We start from the raw sequence: 22,821 nt of genomic DNA, 5'->3' as shown, positions 1-22,821 counted from the left end.
GTCATTTTCATTTCTCAGGGTTTTTTTTTTCCTTGCTGCTTGGCTACTCATCCTTTTCCTTCTAAAAGTGAATGATAGCATTTATGACTTCACATATTTTCCACTGTGTCGTCTCTCCATACATGTCAACCTATACGGAATGTCCGTATTTTATACGGATTTGATTCAATAAACGTAGTGTACAGGCATACAAATAAAGTTATATGGATTCTTTAAAAAAAACTTCAATATTTATTTAGAGCTATAATCAATTCCCACGATGATAAAAGAGCGCATAACATGTACAAACGTACTGTACACCACAGAAAGCACACACAGCCAGTAAAGAGTCTTATGAAATCGCGCGTTATCTTGTGGTAGCGAGACTTCGTTCCACTTTTGATCATGCGCACACCGCATTGCGAGAATCCCGCCAACCAGGAAGTAACATTTTGTTTGAAACGCGTATTTCCACCTGAGCGACTTTCACTAGCGACTGAAAAGATTCTGAATGGGCACTCCGGCAAGATCAACACAGACACTTGCTGTGACATGCAGCCTAGTGAGGTATTGGTGCAGACTGCAAAAAAAAGCTGTCATGGAGTACAATTCAGAACATTAGAGTGACACTTTGTGTTTTTGTCAAACATTGGAGCTTTGTATTCATTCTGAAGGTATATTGTTATTAATATTGAATAAAAAGTAACTTGGATATATCATTGTTAATTATCATTCAAATTTTAGGTAAATTATTTTAATTTGCATCTTATACGGATTTTATAAGGGAAATACGGATTTTGGAGGTTGGTTATACAGGTTTGATTGACCAAAGGTTGACATGTACAGTGCCTTGCAAAAGTATTCATACCCCTTGAACTTTTTCACATTTTTCCACCTTACAACCACGAACTTAAATGTTTTTATTGAGATTTTGTGATAGACCAACACAGAGTAGCACATAATTGTGAAGTGAAACGAAAATGATAAATGGTCTTCAAAATTTTAAACAAATAAAAATCTGAAAAATGTGATGTGCATTAGTATTCAGCCCCCCTGCGTCAATACTTTGTAGAGCCACCTTTTGCTGCAATTACAGCTGCAAGTCTTTTGTGGTACCGTATGTCTCTACCAGCTTTGCACATCTAGACACTGAAATTTTTGCCCATTCTTCTTTGCAAAATAGCTCAAGCTCAGCCAGATTGGATGGAGAGCGTCTGTGAACAGCAATTTTCAAGTCTTGCCACAGATGCTCAATGGGATTTAGGTCTGGACTTTGACTGGGCCATTCTAACACATGAATATTCTTTGATCTAAACCATTCCATTGTAGCTCTGGCTGTATGTTTAGGGTCACTGTCTTGCTGGAAGGTGAATCTCCTTCCCAGTCTCAAGTCTTTTGCAGCCTCCAACAGGTTTTCTTCCAGGATTGCCCTGTATTTAGCTCCATCCGTCTTCCCATCAACTCTGACCAGCTTCCCTGTCCCTGCTGAAGAAAAGCATCCCCATAGCATGATGCTGCCACCACCATGTTTCACAGTGGGGATGGTGTGTGCAGGGTGATGAGCAGTGTTAGTTTTCCGCCACACATAGCGCTTTGCATTTAGGCCAAAAAGTTCAACTTTGGTCTCATCTGACCAAAGCACCTTCTTCCACATGTTTGCTGTGTCCCCTACATGGCTTCTTATGCCTGTCTTTCAACAACGGCTTTCTTCTTGCCACTCTTCCAAAAAGGCCAGATTTGTGGAGTGTACAATTTTTAGTTGTCCTGTGCACAGATTCTCCCACCTGAGCTGTGGATTTCTGCAGCTCCTCCAGAGTGATCATGGGCCTCTTGGCTGCTTCTCTGACCAGTGCTCTCCTTGCTCGCTCTGTCAGTTTAGGTGGACGGCCATGCCTTGGTAGGTTTGCAGTTGTGCCATACTTTTTCCATTTTTGAATGATGGATTGAACAGATGTTCAGAGCTTGGGATATTTTTTTATAACCTAACCCTGCTTTAAACTTCTCCAGAACTTTATCCCTGACCTGTCTGGCGAGTTCTTTGGTCTTACATGATGCTGTTTGTTCTTCAGTGTTCTCTAACAAACCACTGAGGCCTTCACAGAACAAGTGTATTTATGTTGAGAGTAAATTACACAAAGTAGGACTCTATTAACTAATTAGATGACTTCTGAAGGCAATTAATTGCACTGGATTGTATTTAGAGGTATCAGAGTACAGGGGGCTGAATACTAATGCACACCACATTTTTCAGATTTTTATTTGTTTAAAATTTTGAAGACCATTTATCATTTTCGTTTCACTTCACAATTATGGGCTACTCTGTGTTGATCTATCACATAAAATCTCAATAAAAAAAAGTTTGTTTGTGGTTGTAAGGTGGAAAAATGTGAAAAAGTTCAAGGGGTATGAATACTTTTGCAAGGCACTGTATGTCTCTATCACACACACACACACACACACACACACACACACACACACACACACACAGGTCACCACTGCAGAAAGTATTACCTATATGCAGTACTTAGTTCAGTAGTATTCAGTACTTTACATTTCTACCTCTTACCTTTAGTGGAAAATGTGCTGGAAGGTGGGTGGATTAGACCAGTGTTTCTCAACCAGTGGACCGTGTAGCGCCATCTAGTGGGCCGCGAAATTTTTTCAAGTTTGAAGCCAAATACTAAATATTTCAGGATGTCGTAGTGTCCCAAATCTGGTAGCTAGTTTGCCGTACACTTTTCAAGTGGAATAAATACATTTGTGGGTAAATTAAGAAGAACAAGCCTTTTATTTTGTCACATTTAACCCGCGTGTGCACACAAAGAGACAGAGAGCACACGCACACAGAATAAATAAATACATTTGTGGGTAAATTATATGGATCTGTGATGCCTGCTGGAAGAGAAGATCAGGGAGGATTGAGAATCGGGCGGCTGTGTTTTGTTTACACCCGATACTAAAACTTGTAGCATCCTAGCAACCTTCTCAAAGACGCATACAAAAGCCCAGAAACCCCTATTTACCCGGGCAAAAACGATACAGGATTTATCTTGTAGTGTCCTGATCCCCAGATCTTTAACCCAGCCGCATATAAAAAGTTGTATGCCTCCATGCTCTTCTAGGTTTTCATCTGTTTGTCCGTGTAGAACGATGTCTGCAGTACTAGGTAGTTTGAGATGTCGGGGAACTCAATGGATGGGTAATTTTCCAACTCATAATGAATGAATGAATGACTATTTAAACACGATAAGTTGATCAGCAGAGCTGGTGGGGTCGTGCATGTACAGATACAAATGATTACAAACACAAGACTAAAAATATACACAATCTTAAAGAAGACTTAAATCTGTTGAGTATCTGTTAATTATCTTCACATTAAGTTAATTAATAATACGCATAACTGTTGTTTTTGTATTTCGTTCCGGCTACAATAGGATCAAAATTTATTCTACTAATGTCAAATTTAGCGAGTAAATTTTTCTTTCATCGGAAAACTCCTTCTTTGTTAGCGTGTAAGGCTCTAATCCCGTTGAGTGGCTTCTATATCCACTTCTTTTGAGTGTACTTCTTGGATTTAATAACTTGCTTGTTTGCTGAACACAAACATGGCAATAAGTTCTTGTGTTAATGGACCAGACTCCACTTTTGGATCATTAATCCCTTTTGGCTGAGAATGCCCTGCATGCACGGTTTGGCTTCTGGCACATCCATACAGTTTTAAATACAAAACCTACAATCTAAAAAATTGTTTTTATTGCATTTATTTAATTCCTGGACTCCCATCTGTAACAGGGAGTGATGCTGCATCCCATTAATACACTTTACAATAGATTATTAGATTCTAATAAAATAGATGAGCCAAAATAATTGGGGAACTTTTTTAATGGGCCCCGACTCGTTACAAGTATGAATAGGTGGGCCTTAAAGTAAAAAAGGTTGAGAGCCCATGGATGAGACTGTCATTTAATCATCCCAGTTTTAGATATTTTGCCAAAAATTTGGCTTGTATTGTAATTTACAAGTTCGAGAGTTCAGAATATTTAGACTTTTTGTTTAGCTTCTTCGTCCAAGAACGATAAGTACCAAAACAACAGAGTCTTTGTGTAAAATCACTTTATTTGTTGTGTTTTACTGCTGAGGGTAGCTCTGCATAATTTTTCACATGCTGCAACTGGCACCCAGTAACACACACATTCCAATTTCCATCCTCCCCCATTGAGACTCATCACTTTTCACTTCCTTTATGCTTTTCATATATTCATAATCAATAATCATAAGTATATTTCTTCTATGAACTGTGTCTTAGGTCCTATGCCTGTGCCTCTAAGCAGCCCTGGGAGACTCTGATGGGATCCGTTAATCTCCCTGTAAATACATTTGGCGTTAATCCCAGAAGAGTGCGCACGTCTTAGATAAAGGAAGATCAAGCAGGGATGCTTCATTTACACTCACGAATTCACCAGTCATCTCAGCTAGAGGAGAGAGCTTAAAGCCGGAGTGTAATATATACAGAGTAATTTCACCCATGATTGATCTCTCATGGCCATTTAAAAAGTGCGGCGGCTGGATGCTGGGAAGCAAGGGCAATGTCACTGTGCATGGCTTTTTGCTGGTGGTGGGGGAGGAGGGGAGCGATGTGATGATAGCCCAAAGGACGGATAAGCCTTCAAGGAGCAATTACACAAGTGGGATGCATAAGGAAGTGTCGAGTGCACTCCATCTTGCACTTTCCCCTGCAAAGAGCATCACACTTGAATAAAAAATGTGACCTCCGCTCTGTCATTGTAAACAGCCTACTGTTGTTTTTACTGCTGTGGTGGATTTGTTTTGGATTTCAAAATATCAAGGATATAGTTTGAGATGGGAAATAATCGACACAATTAAGTCAAATATCATGTACTAAACATTTAGACGCACATGGGTGTCTTTGCAGAGCCAAATGTTTTAGCAATGAAATGGCTATTGTGCTCGAGGCTTTATATTTATTTATGATTTTTGTTTTTTACTTATCATTTTAATTTTCTCTGCTTATTGTGGGCTACTTATTACATCACCTTATTCCCTTACAGTCGTATCACAGCTTTCCCTGATGAGTACTGTCACCTTAATCTGAATTTTCTCTTCCTCTAGTCGATACGGCACTCCAGAGGAGCTGAAGGAGCTCATCGACGTAGCTCACTCTATGGGCATCATGGTGCTTTTAGATGTGGTCCACAGCCACGCCTCCAAGAACACCGAGGATGGCCTGAACCGCTTTGATGGCTCGGATTCATGTTTTTTCCACAGCGGAAAACGAGGAGAGCATCCTCTCTGGGATAGCCGACTCTTCAATTACTCCAGGTGGGAGGTTTTTTTTTCTTTTTCCCTTTTTTCTTGTTTTTTTTCCCCCGCCTCTCTGCAGTGGTCTGTACTGAAGGCTGTGGTCCACAAACACACTGTCCATGAACGCTGCTCTGATGTAGGTTGTTCTGTATATTAACTGACACAGACAGTACATACCTACACAAAAACCTACATATGTAAGTCCACACAACAGTACTTTATAGATGCTGTTGGGGAAACAAATTATAGTGCAGCTCCAGAATTAATGGCACCCTTCATAAAAATTAAGAAATATGCAATACTTTGTTTTTATCTATGAGCAGCATGTTACATAAGAGAGCACTTTTCAGATTAAAAAAGAAAACATAATGAAGGCTACTAGGTTTTGGTGCAAAATTAAGAAGCGAGTGTGACAGTCAAATGGCCCTTTTCCACTACCCTTTTTCAGCTCACTTCAGCTCGCTTCAGCTCACTTCAGCCCGACACGGCTCGCGTTTCGACTATCTAAGAACAGCACGACTCAGCTCGCTTCAGCCCTGCTCAGCCCCCAAAACTCGCACGGTTTTGGAGTGGGGCTGAAGCGAGCCAAACCGAGCTGAGTGAGGCTAGGGGCGTGAGGAGACACTCCCCTGTGCACTGATTGGTGAGGAGTGTCCTCACACGCCCACACACGCCCCGCGAGCACGCTGGGATCTGTAAACACCGTAAACCCGGAAGAAGAAGAATTATGAAGCCTTATGCGCCTCGCCTCATCTATACGCTCTTGCCAGTATCTGTTGGCATTGTCGGCGACAACAAGCCACAGCACCAAGACCAGCAACACTAACGACTCCATGTCCTCCATGTTTATTGTTTACTATCCGGGTCGTGAGACTACCGCTTAAAAGATCACTGATGTCACTGTTTACACCACCTAACGACATCACGTGACGTCCACCCACTTTCGCTAACTCCACCCAATGTGTCCACCCACTTCCAGCCAGCACGGTTCAGCGCGGTTGTAGTCGAAATGCAACTCCAACAGCCCCACTCAGCTCGACTCAGCCCAACTCAGCACGGCACGGCTCAGCCCGACTCAGCCGCGTTGGTAGTGGAAAAGCGGCAAAAGTGTCCAGAAGAACTGTGGCTGCTTCTGTAAGACGCACAGTAAAACCTACAGCTCATTTCCGCATAAAACTGCACTCATTGTACCCAAGACTATTATTTTTATTTTTTAAAGCAAAGGGTTGTCTCACACCGAATGCTGAGTTTTTCATTTATTACAGCTTACTGCTGTTTATAGTATTTTTTTAAAGCCATTTTTGCTCTACAGCATTTCTTTACATGTGCCTAAGACTTTTGCACAGTATTCTGTGTGTGTATGTGTGATATGTATTTAACAGTTATTCCGCTCAATCTTGTCGTACATGAGCTGATAACTGACGAGGCATGTAGCACTGAGTTGGCTATAAGCCATGTACAACGAGATTGAGTGGAATAACTGTTTTATTCTATCCACATTCACTGGATTTTGAGAAACAGAACATTTGTATTTTTTGCAAGTATGATAAAGAAAAACCTTTATACAAAATGTCCAACAAAATCATTTTTGTTTAGAATGTAAACAAACCAGTAAAAGGACAGTAGCAGTTTGTGGAAAATGCTATAATAATTCTTGAAAAAAAAAAATATAGGTTCTCACTATCAAATACATTTCCCTATTTCAGGGGTCGGCAACCCTAGGCACGCGTGCCACAACTGGCACGCCGAGGAATTTCCAGTGGCACACTGACAATGATACACAAACCTAATTATTCAACACATTAAAAATGTTCAAACATCATCTTGAACGGTCATTGGCTGTTGCATGGCGAGCCTGCTCTTTTAGCATGACTACACAACAATATAGCGCCCCCCTCCCAGTGTTGCCAGATACTGCTGATGTTTTCCAGCTCAAAATATGTTCAAAACCCGCCAAAATGCACTTAAAGCCGCCCAATCTGGCAACACTTCCCCCTCCCCATATTTCTCACGAGATGGGCCCACTTGATGCAGCAGTTGCGCTAAGATGGCAAAGAAGCCGACAGTTCGGGCTTTCCTCTCCTCGTGGACCAAATAATATGGGTTCGTTTCTCAGAGGGACCGTGCTGTGTGCACGTTATGTTTTGAAAGTGTTGTGTGTCGAACATCCAGTGTTAAACGTCATTTCGAGGCAAAGCACGAAAAGACTTTCAAAGATCAGGCAGATAGGGACGAATCAATCTCACGCGCAGTGTGCGGATATGGGAAGCAAGCCCACACTTTAACAGTCTTTGCCTCAGCTAAAAACAATGCCACTGAAGCTAGCTATATAATTTCTCACTGCATAGCTAAACATGGAAAGCCGTTCACAGACGGTGAATACATTAAGGAGGCCTTTCTCTCCGGCTCGGATAGTCTTTTTGAGGGGCTGCCAAATAAAGAGACAATAAAATCAAGAATAAAAGATATGCCCGTATCAGCCAGAACTGTTGAGCGACGAATTGGTGAAATGGCAGAAAACGTAAGGGTGCAGCAAACAACTGGCATAAATGATACAGCGGTATTTAGCATTGCGCTTGACGAAAGCGTAGATGTGAATGACGTGGCACGTTTGGCAGTGATGGCAAGATATTGTGATGTGACTGTGAGAGAGGAGCTCTGCTGTTTAAAGCCAATGAATCCTACTGGGCATCTTTACCTGGAAAGTTCAACTGTCTTCGCAATATCGTCAGTGTTCGGATCAACATATCCGTGTGAACAGATATTTTCGCACATGAAGAATGTACTTTGCCCCTCCCGAAGTCGTCTGACAGCGGGCCATTCGGAAGCATGCGTCCAACTCAAAGTGACCAATTACTGTACCATCCCCACATCTCGGAGCTAAGGTGGGGTTTACATTAGACCGTATCAGCGGATCATCAGATTAACGTTTTTAAAAACGATTAGCGTGCACACAGCAACGCCAATACACGATTCGCGTGCACACAGCAACGCCAATACACGGATACGCTAATCACATGACTAATTCGGCACGTAAGTTGAAATGTGTCAGTGCGGCTCATCGCTTCCTCCTCAGCGGCTGCGCTCCAAATCACTCTGCCCTGAACAGCGAGTGCCCTCTGGAGGGTGCGCACTCCGGCCCTGCGCAGCTCACAGAGTGCGCGAGTGTAGTGCACGAGCAGTGATTCGGGATTGAGCCGCTGTGCGCAAGTCACTTACCACTTGCAAGTGGAAGGATGGCAAGCCTAAAGACAATCATAACTACACAATGGGCAGTATTTGCATCAGTATTTTCATACTTTTATACTCTTTAATGAAAGGTGATACAAGGCGGAAGTCCGCGCCGTTTTTCAGCAGTCGCGTCACATGACCAACGCCAGCGAATCAGGAAGGTGGATGTCACAGTGACGTTGTCCAATGACGACGCCAGCTAGAGCTCAGCACAGCGTATCCGCGTATTCTCAATGTTTACACAGCACCGGAGCTGACACGATCTGGATTGAATACGTGGACCCTGGCGGATTCCCGTTTCCCGGCGTTTCCAGGCGTTTTAATGTAAACGGACAGTGCATCCGCGAAGAAAACGAGACAGATACGGTCTATTGTAAACTTGGCCTAAGTAAGGGGAAGCAGGGCCAGGGATCACATTGACTGATAGGCAAAACATTTATTTTGTAACAAGGCTACTTCAAATTTGCAGTTTATTGTTAAACCACTTTATGTAGGCTACTTGTCAATGTTCTCTGACACTCATTATTTAATTTTTTTTCTGTAGTTTTATTATTCATCAGTTCCATTTCCATTAGGCTGCAACGTCTTTATTGTGAATAACTTGGGCCTAGACCCCGAAGCCGTTTGTTTTCAGGATAATGGCTGGCTGATGAAATTATTGGCTGGCTAGCTGACTCAGCCAAAACCTTAATGGCTGCTGCAGCCACCAAAATGTTTATGGCTACAAATGGCTGATACTGGACGTCACTATGTGGCATATATCCGGGCGAACGGATCAAACAAATGGGGGGAATAAATAGCAAATTACCACAGGTCCTCTGGTCTCTTACTTCATTGTAAATATAAATCTAGCAAGATTGTAGTTCAGTGCTAATAATAAGCTAATCTGGATTGTTTGAGGAAGGCATCTAGCTATCTACTCTCACTAGCAATGACCAGTGAAGGACTGGCAGCTATCTTACTATGATGAAAGTAGAGTGGTGGAGTACTTTTTTTTTTTATCAATCTCGAAGTATGTGAAACAAACAAACAAAAAAATACCTTTACACTTTCCCTCAGCAGCGGCAAAGAATGCAGCCATCTCGTCGATATCGGAGCCGATTGATGCTCTGGGTGGGTTCCCGGGTTCCCCAGTGTATCGTGGTAACGGTGTGAGGGGTGGGAAGCCAGACAGGTAGTCACAACGGCAAGCTTGTGGTGGCTCTCTGTGCTGTGATCTCAGTTCTAAATCTCTACAGTGTATGCCTATACATCTCTATTGTGTTACTACTAGTGTGTACAGTTGATCATGTTTGTGTCACTTTTCTTGTAGCTCATGATGTGGATAAACCCATTATTTGATGTACACAATTCTTAGTGGCTCAGCCAAATTTTATTAGATAGCGGCTCAAATTGGCTTACAAAATTATTGGCTGGCGGCGGCTCAAATTCTAAATGGCGGTTTTAGCGGCGCCTGGCGGCAGCTTCGGGGTCTACTTGGGCCTGTTACCTACTGAAAGATTTTGGATGTTATTTTGTGAATTTGTATGAGCTGCTTGCAATGTTGTTATTCCAATGTGTGTGTGTGTGTGGGGGGGGGTGTTCTTAAACCTTGTGTGTGAGGTTAATGGCATAAAACAAGTGCAATGGTGTTTTACATTTGCTCAATGCATTAAATATCCATATCCGTCTAAAATGTGTGGTGTCTAATTACACATAGTTAACAACACCTATTTGAATGGCACACTAACTAACAAGAAAATTTCTAATTGGCACTACATGGGCGGCACGGTGGTGTAGTGGTTAGCGCTGTCGCCTCACAGCAAGAAGGTCCTGGGTTCGAGCCCCGGGGCCGGCGAGGGCCTTTCTGTGCGGAGTTTGCATGTTCTCCCCGTGTCCGCGTGGGTTTCCTCCGGGTGCTCCGGTTTCCCCCACAGTCCAAAGACATGCAGGTTAGGTTAACTGGTGACTCTAAATTGACCGTAGGTGTGAATGTGAGTGTGAATGGTTGTCTGTGTCTATGTGTCAGCCCTGTGATGACCTGGCGACTTGTCCAGGGTGTACCCCGCCTTTCACCCATAGTCAGCTGGGATAGGCTCCAGCTTGCCTGCGACCCTGTAGAAGGATAAAGCGGCTAGAGATAATGAGATGAGATGGCACTACATGGCAAAAAGGTTGCCGACCTCTGCCCTATTTTGTTGCGCTTTTTTTGTGTTTTTTGGGGATTTTCTTCTTTAGTGAGTGTGGAACAGGAGATATTGGTGGGGGGGGGGACAAAAACTGTATTCTTTTAGCTATTTCTGTTTCTTTTAAATAGTTGATAATTTTGGGGGTTTTGTTTTCAAGTAGAGTTTTTATTTTGTCCTTGGTTGGTTCAGCAACATGCGCCGCCATTTTGTTTTTCTCTGCTTATGGTGTATGAGCTGATAGCCTAATAGTACAGTAGCCAATTGGAGCACATGATTGCTCATATCCAGTGAATGGAGATACAGTGGCATGCAAAAGTTTGGGCACCCTTGCTGAAAATGTCTGTTACTGTGAATAGTTAAGTGAGCAGAAGATGAACTGATCACCAAAAGGCATAAAGACGAGACATTTCTTTTCAGCGTTTTTTGCAGGATTTGTGTATTATTTTTGTTTTGTACAATTGGAGAGTGAAAAAAAAGAAAAGGAACACCATGCAAAAGTTTGGGCACCCCAATACATTTGAGTTCTCAGGTAACTTTTACCAAGGTTCCAGACCTTCATTAGCTTATTGAGCTGTGGCTTGTTCAAATTCTTCGTTAGGAAAGGTCAGATGATGCAGATTTCAAAGCTGGATAAATTCTCTGACTCCTCAAACTTGTCCCTAAAATCAACAGCCATGGGCTCCTCTAAGCAACTCCCTCGCATTCTGAATAATAAAACAATTGATGCTCACAAAGCAGGAGAAGGCTACAAGAACGTAGCAAAGTGTTTTCAGGTAGCTGTTTCCTCAGATTGTAATGTTACAACCCCGATTCCAAAAAAGTTGGGACAAAGTACAATTGTAAATAAAAACGGAATGCAATGATGTGGAAGTTTCAAAATTCCATATTTTATTCAGAATAGAACATAGATGACATATCAAATGTTTAAACTGAGAAAATGTATCATTTAAAGAGAAAAATTAGGTGATTTTAAATTTCATGACAACACCACATCTCAAAAAAAGTTGGGACAAGGCCATGTTTACCACTGTGAGACATCTCCTTTTCTCTTTACAACAGTCTGTAAACGTCTGGGGACTGAGGAGACAAGTTGCTCAAGTTTAGGGATAGGAATGTTAACCCATTCTTGTCTAATGTAGGATTCTAGTTGCTCAACTGTCTTAGGTCTTTTTTGTCGTATCTTCCGTTTTATGATGCGCCAAATGTTTTCTATGGGTGAAAGATCTGGACTGCAGGCTGGCCAGTTCAGTACCCGGACCCTTCTATGCAGCCATTATGCTGTAATTAATGCAGTATGTGGTTTGGCATTGTCATGTTGGAAAATGCAAGGTCTTCCCTGAAAGAGACGTCGTCTGGATGGGAGCATATGTTGCTCTAGAACCTGGATATACCTTTCAGCATTGGTGTCTTTCCAGATGTGTAAGCTGCCCATGCCACACGCACTAATGCAACCCCATACCATCAGAGATGCAGGCTTCTGAACTGAGCGCTGATAACAACTTGGGTCGTCCTTCTCCTCTTTAGTCCGAATGACACGGTGTCCCTGATTTCCATAAAGAACTTCAAATTTTGATTTGTCTGACCACAGAACAGTTTTCCACTTTGCCACAGTCCATTTTAAATGAGCCTTGGCCCAGAGAAGACATCTGCGCTTCTGGATCATGTTTAGATACGGCTTCTTCTTTGAACTATAGAGTTTTAGCTGGCAACGGCGGATGGCACGGTGAATTGTGTTCACAGATAATTTTCTCTGGAAATATTCCTGAGCCCATTTTGTGATTTCCAGTACAGAAGCATGCCTGTATGTGATGCAGTGCCGTCTAAGGGCCCGAAGATCACGGACACCCAGTATGGTTTTCCAGCCTTGACCCTTACGCACAGAGATTCTTCCAGATTCTCTGAATCTTTTGATGATATTATGCACTGTAGATGATGATATGTTCAAACTCTTTGCAATTTTACACTGTCGAACTCCTTTCTGATATTGCTCCACTATTTGTCGGCGCAGAATTAGGGGGATTGGTGATCCTCTTCCCATCTTTACTTCTGAGAGCCGCTGCCACTCCAAGATGCTCTTTTTATACCCAGTCATGTTAATGACCTATTGCCAATTGACCTAATGAGTTACAATTTGGTCCTCCAGCTGTTCCTTTTTTGTACCTTGAACTTTTCCAGCCTCTTATTGCCCCTGTCCCAACTTTTTTGAGATGTGTTGCTGTCATGAACTTTCAAATGAGCCAATATTTGGCATGAAATTTCAAAATGTCTCACTTTCTACATTTGATATGTTGTCTATGTTCTATTGTGAATACAATATCAGTTTTTGAGATTTGCAAATTATTGAATTCTGTTTTTACTTATAATTTGTATTTTGTCCCAACTTTTTTGGAATCGGGGTTGTATTAAGAAATGGCAGTTAACAGAAACAGTGGAGATCAAGGTGAGGTCTGGAAGATGAAGAAAACTTTCTGAAAGAGCTGCTCGTTGGATTGCTAGAAAGGCAAATAAAAACCCCTGTTTGACTGCAAAAGACCTTCAGAAAGATTTAGCAGACCCTGGAGTGGTGGTGCACTGTTCTACTATGCAGCGACACCTGAACAAATATGACCTTCATGGAAGAGTCATCAGAAGAAAACCGTTCCTGCGTCCTAGCCACAAAATTCAGCGTCTGAAGTTTGCAAATGAACATCTAAATAAGCCTGATGCATTTTGGAAACCAGTCCTGTGGACTGATGAAATCAAAATAGAACTTTTTGGCCACAATGTGCAAAGGTATGTTTGGAGAAAAAAGGGTGCCAAATTCCAGGCAAAGAACACCTCTCCAACTCTGAAGCGTGGGTGTGGATCGATCATGCTTTGAGGTTGTGTTGCAGCCAGTGGCACAGGGCACATTTCATTGGTCGAGGGAAGCATGGATTCGAATAAATACCAGCAAATTCTGGAAGCAAACATCACACCATCTGTAAAAAAGTTGAAGTTAAAAAGAGGATGGGTCCTACAATAAGACGATGATCCAAAACACACCTCAAAATCTACAATGGAATACCTCAAGAGGCACAAGCTGAAGGTTTTGCCCTGGCCCTCACAGTCCCCTGACCTAAACATCATTGAAAATCTGTGGATAGACCTCAAAAGAGCAGTGCATGCAAAACAACCCAAGAAACTTGTAGAACTGGAAGCCTTTTGCAAGGACGAATGTGTGAAAATCCCCCAGGTAAGAACTGAAAGATTATTAGCTGGCTACAAAACGTGTTTACAAGCTGTGATACTTGCCAAAGGGGGTGTTACTAGGTACTAACCATGCAGGGTGCCCAAACTTTTGCTTCAGGTCCTTTTCATTTTTTGGTATTTTACACCTGTAAATGATGGAAATAAAAATGTAATCTTGCGGAAAATATTAAAGAAATGTGTCATCTTTACCCTTATGCCTTTTGGTGATCAGTTCATCTTCTGCTCACTTAACTATTCACAGTAACAGACATTGTCAGCAAGGATGCCGAAACTTTTGCATGCCACTGTATATAAATAAAAAATGCAATATAGTGGATATTACACAGTCACTCACAGATATGAAGTTCATCTTCGAGTGGTGAATGTATATTTCACAAGTGAGTGAAGCAAATGAGAAATGGGTCGCTCTCATACGCGATATATTTCGTATGAAAAATGCGAGTTTTTTAAGATAAACTTCATATCTTCAAGCCAAAGTGTGATATTTTCTTTTTATTATATAGACACATTCACAAATAAAAGGTACCCAAATTTATCAGAACAATTAATCAATTCCCTCATGATGTAGCTTGTATAAAAAATACGAGCGGCGTATTTCCCAGTAAAACACATGTCTATGTACAGTGAAAGTTTGTGAACCCTTTAGAATTTTCTATATTTCTGCATAAATATGACCTAAAACATTATCAGATTTTCACACAAGTCCTAAAAGTAGATAAAGAGAACCCAGTTAAACAAATGAGACAAAAATATTATACTTGGTCATTTATTTATTGAAGAAAATGATCCAATATTACATATCTGTGACTGGCAAAAGTATGTGAACCTCTAGGATTAGCAGTTAATTTGAAGGTGAAATTAGAGTCAGGTGTTTTCAATCAATGGGATGACAATCAGGTGTGAGTGGGCACCCTGTTTTATTTAAAGAACAGGGATCTATCAAAGTCTGATCTTCACAACACGTTTGTAGAAGTGTATCAAGGCACGAACAAAGGAGATTTCTGAGGACCTCAGAAAAAGCGTTGTTGATGCTCATCAGGCTGGGAAAGGTTACATAACCATCTCTAAAGAGTTTGGACTCCACCAATCCACAGTCAGACAGACTGTGTACAACTGGAGGAAATTCAAGACCATTGTTACCCTCCCCAGGAGTGGTCGGCCAACAAAGGTCACTCCAAGAGCAAGGCGTGTAATAGTCAGCGAGGTCACAAAGGACCCCAGGGTAACTTCTAAGCAACTAAAGGCCTCTCTCACATTGGCTAATGTTCATGAGTCCACCATCAGGAGAACACTGAACAACAGTGGTGTGCATGGCAGAGTTGCAAGGAGAAAGCCACTGCTCTCCAAAAAGAACATTGCTGCTTGTCTGCAGTTTGCTAAAGATCACGTGGACAAGCCAGAAGGCTATTGGAAAAATGTTTTGTGGACAGATGAGACCAAAATAGAACTTTTTGGTTTAAATGAGAAGCATTATGTTTGGAGAAAGGAAAACACTGCATTCCAGCATAAGAACCTTATCCCATCTGTGAAACATGGTGGTGGTAGTATCATGGTTTGGGCCTGTTTTGCTGCATCTGGGCCAGGACGGCTTGCCATCATTGATGGAACAATGAATTCTGAATTATACCAGCGAATTCTAAAGGAAAATGTCAGGACATCTGTCCATGAATTGAATCTCAAGAGAAGGTGGGTCATGCAGCAAGACAACGACCCTAAGCACACAAGTCGTTCTACCAAAGAATGGTTAAAGAAGAATAAAGTGAATGTTTTGGAATGGCCAAGTCAAAGTCCTGACCTTAAGCCCATCGAAATGTTGTGGAAGGACCTGAAGCGAGCAGTTCATGTGAGGAAACCCACCAACATCCCAGAGTTGAAGCTGTTCTGTACGGAGGAATGGGCTAAAATTCCTCCAAACCGGTGTGCAGGACGTTTAGTTGCAGTTATTGCTGCACAAGGGGGTCACACCAGATACTGAAAGCAAAGGTTCACATACTTTTGCCACTCACAGATATGTAATATTGGATCATTTTCCTCAATAAATAAATTACCAAGTATAATACTTTTGTTTCGTTTGTTTAACTGGGTTCTCTTTATCTACTTTTAGGACTTGTGTGAAAATCTGATGATGTTTTTGGTCATATTTATGCAGAAATATCAAATTCTAAAGGGTTCACAAAATTTCAAGCACCACTGTGTGTATGCGTGTGTATAATATATATTGCTATCGCGCGCACACACATGGTAGCCCATTATAAAGTTTTGTCTGGTTTAGTATTTGGTTGATATGGTTAAGTGATGTTTGCTTTAGTGAGTTCTGAGGTTAAGGGGCAAGGGATTTGAAAATCAATTGGGGCTTTGCCCTGTATTCTTCCCCGGTCACAAACTCTGTGAACTATGTGACAAATAAATTAAACTTATGGAGCCTCATAGTTTAAAAGCCTTGGCACACTACATGGGAAATGGTTGTGATCATGTTTGTGATGGAGTTTGATGGTGTTTTTATCAGAATAGTGTTGTTGTGGTTTCCTTCCCACTTTCATTGTTCACTTACTTCACTACAGTTAGCCTTGCATCATTACAGCTGTACTTCTTAAACTCCCATATATATATATATATATATATATATATATATATATATATATATATATATATATATATATATATATAATGTATGTATGTGTGTGTGTGTGTGATTAATAATGCTGTATTGAATTATGCCGGCATAATTAGTTCTCTTCATCAACATTTTTGTTTGCTTATGATCACACATTTATTTCTGCTTATCTGAAGCAGTGCAGTGTTCATGTAGATTGCTTTAAATGTTTTCAATTTGTTTTGTTTATGAATAATCATTGGCGTCTTCTTTTGGTTTCAGACTCATTTGTCTTAAAACACAAAGGGACATTGGGATGATGCTGAAAGTGCAGCATGGGCAGTGGAGCTGCTTGTACTGTTCTTTTCTCGGTGTCCATTATAGTATCACATTCTTTGATATTACAGGATTCTATAGTTGTTCATTTCCACATGAACAATAGTTTTGTTAATAATTTGGATATTTTAAATTGGAAGGGATCTCAAAAGTTTGCGTTAACAAAAACTTTGAATGCAAAGTGCGTGTTTCAACAGAATATCATCTCCGATGATTTCATCTCGCAGACTTTTAGGCGAGTTCAGCGCGAAATTTCCTTGACCATCGAATTTCATGATCAAATGTCGTCATAGCATATGATAATATATTAATTATTGAGTACATGGTACACTTTTAACTGTGAATTTAATTCCATGGTCCACCACAGTACAGATTTATTTACATCATTAAAATTATTTGTACCTTTTTGGCATATGGCTCTGGGGGTTTATGCTCATTCAGCCACAAGAGCACGCAAACTCTTCCACTCCAGCCTTGATAAACCATGTCTTCATGCGGCTTGCTTGGTGCACAGGGGCGTTGTACTGCTGGAACATGTTTGGGCCTCTTAGTTCCTGTAAAGAGAAATTGTATTGCTCCAGTATATAAAGACATTCTATACGCGTGTGTGTGTGTGCTTCCAACTTTGTGGCAACAGTTTGGGGAAGAACTACATATGGATGTGATGATCAGGTGTCCTCAAACGTTTGGCCATATAGTGTATTATTTAGAGACCTGCTTTTTGTTTCGGGAGGTTTTTTTTGGATTTGGATTAAACTACTTCATTTCAATTGACCAGTTTGACTCTAAAAACTAAACTGTAAATATAATCGCTGTGGTAATGGTGGGTTGTGATTTTCATGACTGCAACAAAAATATAAAATCATGTACCTATTGATTGTGCATCAGAAGAAGTAACTGTTATTTATCATGTGTACACTCAAGCACAGAGCACAGTGAAATTCATCCTCTGCATTTAACCCACCTGAAGCAGTGCATACACAAGTGAGCAATGAGTGTGCATGCGTGTGTGCGTGCGCACACAACCAACCACCCACCCACCCACCCACCCACCCAGAGCAGTGGGCAGCTGTTCTATAGCACCCGGGGTTAGGGGCCTTGCTTAAGCACACTTAAGCCCAACCTTCAGGCCATGGCTGCCCCATGTTAACCTAACCGCATGTCTTTGGACTGTGGGGGAAACCGGAGCACCCAGAGGAAACCCACGCGGACACAGGGAGAACATGCAAACTCCACACAGAAAGGCCCTCATCAGCCACTGGGCTCAAACCCAGAACCTTCTTGCTGTGAGGCGACAGTGCTAACCACTACACCACTATGCTGCCCATACCCTGGGGATCTCCAGATCATTGATTTACAAAAAAAAAAATCGTGTTTTTGAGCAGGTGCATTTAAGCTGATCAGTGATGTACATTTAGATGAGCATTACAGGCCAGGCCTTGCAAATGTAGTTATAATTCCTTTCTGTGGCTACTGCCTCATAGAGGCGAAGCGAGGCAGTAGCCACTATGTCATCATGTTGTAAGAATGAGTGCAGCAATAGTGCACTGTGCATACGCACAAGCATTACAATCGCCAGAACGGCGAATCGTGATCTCACGATACGAACAGCTGATCTCACGTTATCAAATGTGCACAAGAACGAGTGGCGAAGCCGCTATGTCATCGTCTTGTAAGAATGAGTGTAACAGTATCGAAACTTCATAACCAGTCAGCACTTATACGGATCAAGTTCGATTACCCGTTCTACTTCTTGATAAACTTCGGAACCAATCAGAACCTCGTTATAACTTTGTAGTATCGGAAGATAATCGGCAGATAAAAAGATAAACAAAATTCACCTCGTGGTTCGCCAAAGCTACTGATTCGATATCGAGTATGTGGTGTTTATTTTAAGAAAATGTGCCTTTTCATTATCACAGCTTTTGTTTTCATGCTTCCGAAAGGTCAAATGAAAGGTTTTGTAAGGGTTTTTTTTTTGTTTGTTTGTTTTGTTTTTTTTAGGATTTTTGGCAGATATATTGTAAAGCTGATATCGAACCTGCTGTTCGCTTTAATTTTTTAATTAAATTTTTTTTATTTTAGAGTCTTTACACTAGACTTGTGAAACAAAATGTGCTCATTAGTACAAAATAATGTTTCTAATAGGGTGTTCACACGGCACATATTTGCATCGATGCTGCACCGATGTATTTTGTTGCGATATATCTTACACCGGTGTAAATTTTGCGCAGCGTTCACACGTCACAACCCTGCTTACTAGAGAGAAGCGTGTTAGCACCGGTGCAGCCCCACTTGCGGTCACACGGCAGTTTCTGCGACCGTGTTATAGTAGCAAAAACTTTATTACTATCATTTCCTTTGATAGTAATAAAGTTTTGATATTTCCTTTTATTACTATCATTTCCTATCATTATTACTATCATTTCCGATAGTAATAATGCGGAAATGAAATATGCGCATGCGTGAAAATGTACTTCTTTTTCCCGGTTGTCATGGCATCACCAAGCGCCGGGAAAACAACGTGGATGAAGACACCAGTGTTGCCAGATATTGCTGACGTTTTCCATCCCAAAATATGTTCAAATCCGCCAAAATGCACTTAAAACTGCCAAATCTGGCAACACTGGAAGACACGCAGTTCTGTTGTTGTTGATATTCGCCATTTTGGAAGCGCAAAATACCAGGATGCAAATTATGCAATGCCCGTATGTAATCAACTCTCCTCACGCGTAGCGAGTCTACCCCTGTAGCGTTCAGACGTCCCATTTTATATCGGTGCTGCCCCGCAAACTAGCATTTACTCCGGAGTAAATTTCTTAAACCACCTCCCGAGCAGGGTTAGATTTGCACCGGTTTAAGCAGCTTTCAGGGGCTACACCGGTATAACTTTGTATCGTGTGAACGCTCTACCGGGGCAGCCCCGGTGCTACACCGGAGTAAAAGTTGCCGTGTGAACACCCCTTAAGACAATTTCGTGAACAAGTGCTTTCTTACTATTTTGAAAATGGATCTAGTTCACAGCACTGTATTTTGAACAAAATTGGTAACCAAAATACTCCAAGCCCTGATGCTGCTCACAGCTTTGTGATGCTCGAAAGAGATGAGGTGAGTATATACAGTGGTATGCAAAAGTTTGGGCACCCCTGGTCAAAATTGCTGTTACTGTGAACAGTTAAGCAAGTTGAAGTTGAAATGATCTCCAAAAAGCATAAAGCTAAAGATGATTCATTCCCTTTATATTTTAAGCAAAAACAATTTTTTATTTTCATCTTTTACATTTGCAAAATGACAGAAAAGGAAAAGGTCCCAAAGCAAAAGTTTGGGCACCCTGCATGGTTATTATCTAGTAACACCCCCTTTGGCAAGTATCACAGCTTGTAAACACGTTTTGTAGCCGGCTAATAATCTTTCAGTTCTTACCTGGGGGATTTTCACACATTCGTCCTTGCAAAAGGCTTCCAGTTCTACAAGTTTCTTGGGCTGTCTTGCATGCACTGCTCTTTTGAGATCTATCCACAGATTTTCAATGATGTTTAGGTCTGTGAGGACTGTGAGGGCCAGGGCAAAACCTTCAGCTTGTGCCTCTTGAGGTATTCCATTGTAGATTTTGAGGTGTGTTTTGGATCATCGTCTTATTGTAGGACCCATCCTCTTTTTAACTTCAACTTTTTTACAGATGGTGTGATGTTTGCTTCCAGATTTTGCTGGTATTTATTCGAATCCATGCTTCCCTCGACCAATGAAATGTGCCCTGTGCCACTGGCTGCAACATAACCCCAAAGCATGATCGATCCACACCCATGCTTCAGAGTTGGAGAGGTGTTCTTTTCCTGGAATTTGGCACCCTTTTTTCTCCAAACATACCTTTGCACATCGTGGCCAAAAAGTTCTATTTTGATTTCATCAGTCCACAGGACTTGTTTCCAAAATGCATCAGGCTTATTTAGATGTTCATTTGCAAACTTCAGACACTGAATTTTGTGGCTAGGACACAGGAACGGTTTTCTTCTGATGACTCTTCCATGAAGGTCATATTTGTTCAGGTGTCGCTGCATAGTAGAACAGTGCACCACCACTCCAGGGTCTGCTAAATCTTTCTGAAGGTCTTTTGCAGTCAAACAGGGGTTTTTATTTGCTTTTCTAGCAATCCAACGAGCAGTTCTTTCAGAAAGTTTTCATCTTCCAGACCTCACCTTGATCTCCACTGTTTCTGTTAACTGCCATTTCTTAATAACATTACAATCTGAGGAAACAGCTACCTGAAAACACTTTGCTACGTTCTTGTAGCCTTCTCCTGCTTTGTGAGCATCAATTATTTTATTATTCAGAATGCGAGGGAGTTGCTTAGAGGAGCTCATGGCTGTTGATTTTAGGGACAAGTTTGAGGAGTCAGAGAATTTATACAGCTTTGAAATCTGCATCATCTGACCTTTCCTAACGAAGAATTTGAACAAGCCACAGCTCAATAAGCTAATGAAGGTCTGGAACCTTGGTAAAAGTTACCTGAGAACTCAAATGTATTGGGGTGCCCAAACTTATGCATGGTGTTCCTTTTCTTTTTTCACTCTCCAGTTGTACAAAACAAAAATAATACACCAATCTTATGGAAAGCGCTGAAAAGAAATGTGTCGTCTTTACCTTTATACCTTTTGGTGATCAGTTCATCTTCTGCTCACTTAAATATTCACAGTAACAGACATTTTCGGCAAGGGTGCCCAAACTTTTGCATGCCCCTGTATGCTATATTTACTGTATGGACATGGGATCGGAAAACAATTTTATTTATAAGCAGTAGCCACATGTACCCACAGGGTACTTTTTTTTTTCTTTTTTAATTGAAAGCTTATTAATCATGAATTTGTCTCAACTACTTTCGCTGAGTTTACCAAGAAATTAGTCTTTGTTGTTGTTCTTGTCACTTTTTCACTTCTTGTCCCTTAAGATTGAGGTGATCAACTCATAAAAGTTGTTTTGCTGTCAGCTCAGATCCCACAATTAATTAAGATGTGTTTTGGTGTTAAAGCGTGTGTGTGTGTGTGAGAGAGAGAGAGAGAGAGAGAGAGAGAGAGAGACTGCTTCAGGCTGTATAATTGAATTCCCAACTATTATGTGATGGTTTTGTACTTTTTGCTTAATTTAACGGTTGCTGTCAAAGAAGAAAAAATTCTCCATTTCAGTTAACATTAAGGGGTAAAATGGGGTCAAATATTGCAAAGAAAGTTTTGTGTGTGTGATATATGAAGACAGGAATGTGAATTTATGCTTAGATCAGCAAAGGTCAGGTAAGTCCCATGATAAAGTACATTAAAGTGCACATCCTGGACCAATTTCAGTTTTTTTTATATGAAAGTATGTCCCTTTACACACTCATCCAGAAGGGTAATTTTGCACAAGGCCATCTGTCTACAGCAGAAAAAAAATAAAATAACAAAACGCATCTGGAAAAATCCCAAGCGAGTCTGGAGCCAGATTCGTGATGTTACTTGCAGAAGCGCCAGCAGGCTGTGCGAGCTTTGCACGGTTTCAGTGCACAGCCTGTGTAGACCAAGCGCTCCCATTTCTCTCTCATTGTCCGGTCTTTTGGGAAACGATGAGTACTAATCCCATCATGACTGGTGTTGCTACACCCTCCTACGATACATCTGTTAACCATTTTAATAATTATGTGATAACGTTGAAGAAATTTGCAGAAAACCACCAGGTCGTTTTCTCATAAACAAACCAGCGCTGAGGTAGGATTCAGAGGGAGGCGTCCCGCACGTGACATCACGAAAATCAATGTTTCCCGGGAAATCCAAATGCCAAGTTTTTTCAGAGGCGGACCAATTCACCTCAAATTGCTTGATTTCAACTGAATTTTTCTGGTATTGTGCAAGGTAAAAACAATTGCAGAGAACGCAGAATGTTACAGATATTTGACCAAAGTTTAATATAAAATAGGAGAATTACATTGATCTT

General features: G+C 41.2%; 1 protein-coding gene across 1 annotated transcript in view; it reads left to right on the top strand.

Moving 5' to 3' along the window:
* The window catches only part of gbe1b (glucan (1,4-alpha-), branching enzyme 1b), a 293,413-nt gene that overhangs the window by 78,553 nt on the left and 192,039 nt on the right, over positions 1-22,821 (top strand). Inside the window, 1 exon segment of the mRNA XM_060898133.1 lies at positions 5,110-5,319. Coding sequence (XP_060754116.1) covers positions 5,110-5,319 — 210 coding nt within the window.

The sequence above is a fragment of the Neoarius graeffei genome, chromosome 17 (genome assembly GCF_027579695.1).
Source record: "Neoarius graeffei isolate fNeoGra1 chromosome 17, fNeoGra1.pri, whole genome shotgun sequence".
Lineage (NCBI taxonomy): Eukaryota > Metazoa > Chordata > Actinopteri > Siluriformes > Ariidae > Neoarius > Neoarius graeffei.
The sequence above is the reverse complement of the archived record's forward strand: the minus strand, read 5'-3'. Positions and strand labels throughout refer to the sequence as shown.